Source organism: Notolepis coatsorum, assembly GCF_963971535.1.
Source record: "Notolepis coatsorum genome assembly, chromosome: 2".
Classification (NCBI taxonomy): Eukaryota; Metazoa; Chordata; class Actinopteri; order Aulopiformes; family Paralepididae; genus Notolepis; species Notolepis coatsorum.
The window spans coordinates 43,503,692-43,508,780 of NC_140166.1; the positions used below are offsets into that span (position 1 = coordinate 43,503,692).

Below are 5,089 nucleotides of genomic sequence, written 5' to 3' on the forward strand. Positions count from 1 at the left end.
ATTTAGGAGGATGGAGAAATACTGGGACTAGGATTTTGGCGAGTTATCACGTTGCGGTGGAGAACTGTTTTTCAACAGCCAAGATTCACCCGTAGTAGTAGGCTATAATATTGAAGAGGGTGAGTGCCTTCCCTGCAGGCGTTATTATAGAGGCTTGTATTATAGTGCGACGACAGCAGCGTGTCTATATAGCGCACCTCGAACAAACGTGAAGCCCGTTAAAAGATACAATACGTTCCTTATGATCTTCGGTGGGAGAAAGCACCGTGTGGGTCGACACCCATGTGTCAACCTTGAACTTCCACCGCGGGTCCCTGGGAACGTGATGCTTAGCATCAACCTCTGCCCTGCTGAGCTGCTGTCCTTGGTGCTGAACGGAGAGCTCCGCAGGTCCCCCCCTGGACCGGACAACAAGACAGTCTGCTCACCGGTGTCTATGTGCCTATAGGTGGTGGTAGACCAGGCTATTCCAAATGGATACTTATTATTATTATTATTATTAAGGCTCGACTGCGTCAGCCCCACTATCTACCTTTTCATGGCCGTGGCACGCAAGATCAAGACTTTGCTGACAGTTAACATTCTAGTGTTTGTGGGAATTATTTTATTCTCCGTCTACTGCCGAATTCAGGACCGCTCCGAGGAACTTATACAGATAGGTCGGATTTCTGACCAGAGACTGCGAGCAAGGAACGGCAAAGTTTCCAATAACTTGGTGGTGGACAGGCAGTCCATACTCCAGCGGCTGGAGAGGCTGGAAGATGTGGTCTACAATCAGTTGAACGGTAGGCTATATTGTGGTCAGATACACTTTAACATGATTCCTTCACATACTGTATATAGTTTGTATATCCTGTACATCCCACACGATTATTTATTTTTACCTGAATCAATTTTGTAACATGTAACTAATAGAATCTATTTGATGAATAATCAGACTTAATTAAAGGTCTTAAATCCACCCTGAAATATAATGAACATATATGATGTATAATATTGTACAGCACAGTTTCAAAGAAGAACAAGTCTCTGCCCACCAGAGGGAAGATACTGTTGTGATGATGTCATCAAGAGATCACAACAACAACAACAACAACAACAACAACAACAACACAGTACCCATGGCGATGTTACTGGGCTATGGGAAGATTTTCCGTTTTAGCTAAGCCCTACTACATTTCAATAAAACTAATTTATAGCTCAAACGAAACCAGAACCAAAACGCAAAGTTGGTGACTAATTCAATGGACCAAGTCCAATATGTGCAGCTCGATGACATCACAAAATCTACCTTTGAACGGGAACGACACCCAAATTAAGAATTTGAATATGTTTGTTTCCATGATCTAGGAAAGTTCAATCAATATTTGCGGACATGAGATACATGTCTCTTAACGCCAGAAACCAGACAATCAATACTCAAACTTGCGATGTCATCTAGTGTAAAGTCTGGTCCTGCTCCATTGACATGAATGGGAGACTGATTTTGTGGGACCACAGAAAAAAAAAGAAAGAAAAAAAAGTCATCCCAGTTCTGAAAAATTTATAGACGGTTTCACTGGAATGCTGTTGCTATAGGGAACTATTTGGACCCAAATGTATATATTCCTGTCAACTAAACACTGCAACAGGAAATAAACTTGGGTCCTTTTAGAATTGTTGCTTTGAAACCGTCTATATTGAGAACATTTCCCTGGTTGCTCTCAGTGTCAACTGTCCCATCTTTCCCGATAAATTGGGAACGTTATCCTTGATGACATCACAAGTGTGACATTGCACTGTAGTATTTGGATTTGGAGAGAGTCGATCGTGTTCACTAAGATCTTTGGACTGTCTTAGGCCATGGGGAATAACATCTATGGATTCTGAAAATGGGCATAGTTCCCCTTTAATGTAAAAATGTCCAGCTTATATGTATTATTTATAGATATTGAATTAACTGTCCAAGATCATTTGAATAGCATAATGTAAATTGTGTTTTAGGGTGTATTTTTGCTTTAAGCTATAGGCTACTCTGATGATGACACTATATAACTATTTGCAAAACAAATGAACTAATAAATAATACAAATACAATAAAAATATGTTCTCCATCTGGAAAATTTAGGTACTTTAGGTTTAAGTTTACATTTATATATTTATTTTTTACCCAGGGACAGTGCACATTAATCAACATCTTCAGTTTCCACATCAATGTAAATGTGCCAGAATTAGCTAATGAGCTATTTTTTTTATCTGTAGTCCCTGCCTAACATACATGTAGCTAGTTTTCATCTGTAGTCCCTGACTAACATGCATAGCTATAGTTTTCATCTGTAGGACCCTGTCTAACATGCATAGCTATAGTTTTCATCTGTAGTCACTGCCTAACATGCATAGCTATAGTTTTCATCTGTAGTCCCTGCCTAACATGCATAGCTATAGTTTTCATCTGTAGTCACTGCCTAACATGCATAGCTATAGTTTTCATCTGTAGTCACTGCCTAACATGCATAGCTATAGTTTTCATCTGTAGTCACTGCCTAACATGCATAGCTATAGTTTCCATCTGTAGGACCCTGCCTAACATGCATGAGCTAGTTTTCATCTGTAGTCACTGCCTAACATGCATAGCTATAGTTTTCATCTGTAGTCCCTGCCTAACATGCATAGCTATAGTTTTCATCTGTAGTCACTGCCTAACATGCATAGCTATAGTTTTCATCTGTAGTCACTGCCTAACATGCATAGCTATAGTTTCCATCTGTAGTCACTGCCTAACATGCATAGCTATAGTTTCCATCTGTAGGACCCTGCCTAACATGCATGAGCTAGTTTTCATCTGTAGTCACTGCCTAACATGCATGTCAACCTGTTAACCTGCAATGAGTCTCCTGGCCATTTTCGTTTTCGTTTTTGAGGACTGCATACTTTTTTTGCAAACCAAAACAACATACTTTATACTTGTAGCACATGCATGAGCCTGGTCTATTTTGTAAGATTAATTCACGTTTAGTGCTAACGTAATAGAGTAACATAGGTCTGAACTTGAGTTGTTTTTCTGTAGTAGTTAGTAGTCCAGAGGTAGTATTTCCCCAGAAGGTGGTATGGCTTACAAATCCAGATGAGCCATAGCCTGACGCATTATGTAGTACATATCCAAATTTCATAAAGATCCATTCAGAAATGAGTGATTAGGAGTGATTTAGGTAAACTGTGTACAAAGAAAAACTCAGTTTCCTCATAGACTTCAATTCATTCGGCTGTTTTTCTCTTCCTGTTTTCATGTTTTAGTTTTGTTTTAGTTTTTTAGATTCATACATGCATGTGGTGTATCATTGGAAAGCCACACTCATTGGCTACAACGATCCACAATCATTTTCGAGATCAGATCTAGATTGACGGAACTACTGCAGCCTGAGTCGGGAGTGGTATTTTGCGCAATACCGTGTACTTTGCACAAGCCTCAAATACCGGCATGTAACTCGAGAACCACTGAACGGATTTTGTCGGATTTTGTTGCTATCGACAGGCAACAAATAAACCCTCAATTCGATATATATATTTTATTTAAAAATATGCACACCCGAGCCACTAGGGGTCGCCAAAGTGCCGATTGGAAAAAGTCCAAAAAACTTCCCATGTGAGGGACGTTGCAGCTTAAGGGGTTGAAAGCGGTAAATTTAACAATAATCTAGAAAACAAAAATCTAGGCCTACATTTAAAAATAATATAAGATATAAATTAACTAGGGCTGTCAGTTTATCGCGTTAATTAGATTAATTAATTACACAGCAAATTATCGCGTTATGAAAATTAACTCAAAATGTATTACAAAAAAGATTTTTTTTTTTTTTTATATATTTTTTTTTATCTCATTCATTCCATAAGAACGTAGAATACACATTACAGACTTTTTTTTATGTGGTCCATTTGCATGTTCTTGGTATCTGATTCTAGGGACATCTAATGGGTCTCAGGGAATGTATTCCCAGTGTCAGAAATAATGTGTCTGTTACTAGGCTTGAGTAAATTGTAATGAACCAAATGAGAATATCAATAAAAAAAATGTTTTATCTTTGACTGTGAATAACACTATGCTCAAATTGACCAGACCTGAAAAATCTAAGCAAATTAATAGATGGAAGATGATTAAACAGAAGGTTTTGTAGATACAGTACTGAATTCTGCCATCCGGACACATGCAATTTGAAATATGATTATAGAATATAGAATATCAGGCATAAAATGGTTATGCGATTAAAATGCGATTAATTAGATTAATTAATTACAAATCATGTAATTAATTAGATAAATTTTTTTAATCGCCTGACAGCACTAAAATTAACCTGTTCTTCCCTGGAACACCTCCTGCCTGTTCTATTCCACTGGGAGCACCATTGGTCTAATAGACTGTCTGAGACGTGGAGGAAGTTCAGATGAAATGGGTCTATAATAGAATCATGATTTAGGCTTATATTTAATCATGTGGCTATTAGTCTGTGAAACGTATGGGGAGAGGTTTGGGCTCTTCTGCAACACAGCATCTCCTTCAATCGGGTTAGGAATTATGCCGTCGTCTTGCTAAATCGAGGCTATAATATCCCCATGGAAGATCCACTCAAGACTGTTTGTAACCACTGCATAACCACAAAGATGCCTCTAGACAACACATCCAAATGCACAAGGCTGTTTATTGAGGAATACATTTCTTCAGTCGTATAACGTGTCTATCGGGCTAGTAGGCTTATGATGCAATGTATCACCGGCATCTTCCCTGCTTCAAACCGACACAATGGATCTTGCATCTCACCTAATTTGATATTGACCTGTCAACAAAGAATCCACTCAACAGAAGATGCCCAAAGTGCGAACGCAAACAAACAAGCAGCCAACTAGCTAATGAGTTTACTCCTCTCTGCTCCTCTTTGTCCCGGGAGCAGATTGTGACGTTAGACTCATCTAGTCCAAGTGGCTCGGAGCTCAGTTGGCCTGCCCTCTCAGAAGTGGACCAGCCCACAGCTGCGTGGCCAGAACTCTGTAACTTTTGGTTCGTTCCCGTGTGATCTTGTCGTTATGCCCGAGCTCTGGCGTCATTATGTATATGAAA

General features: G+C 39.1%; 1 protein-coding gene across 1 annotated transcript in view; it reads left to right on the plus strand.

The window, feature by feature from the left end:
- Positions 1 to 538: 538 nt before the first annotated feature.
- Positions 539 to 5,089, plus strand: part of galnt9 (polypeptide N-acetylgalactosaminyltransferase 9) — a gene marked incomplete at its 5' end in the record, with an annotated part of 262,491 nt that continues 257,940 nt past the window's right edge. Inside the window, 1 exon segment of the mRNA XM_084307545.1 lies at positions 539 to 785. Coding sequence (XP_084163671.1) covers positions 539 to 785 — 247 coding nt within the window.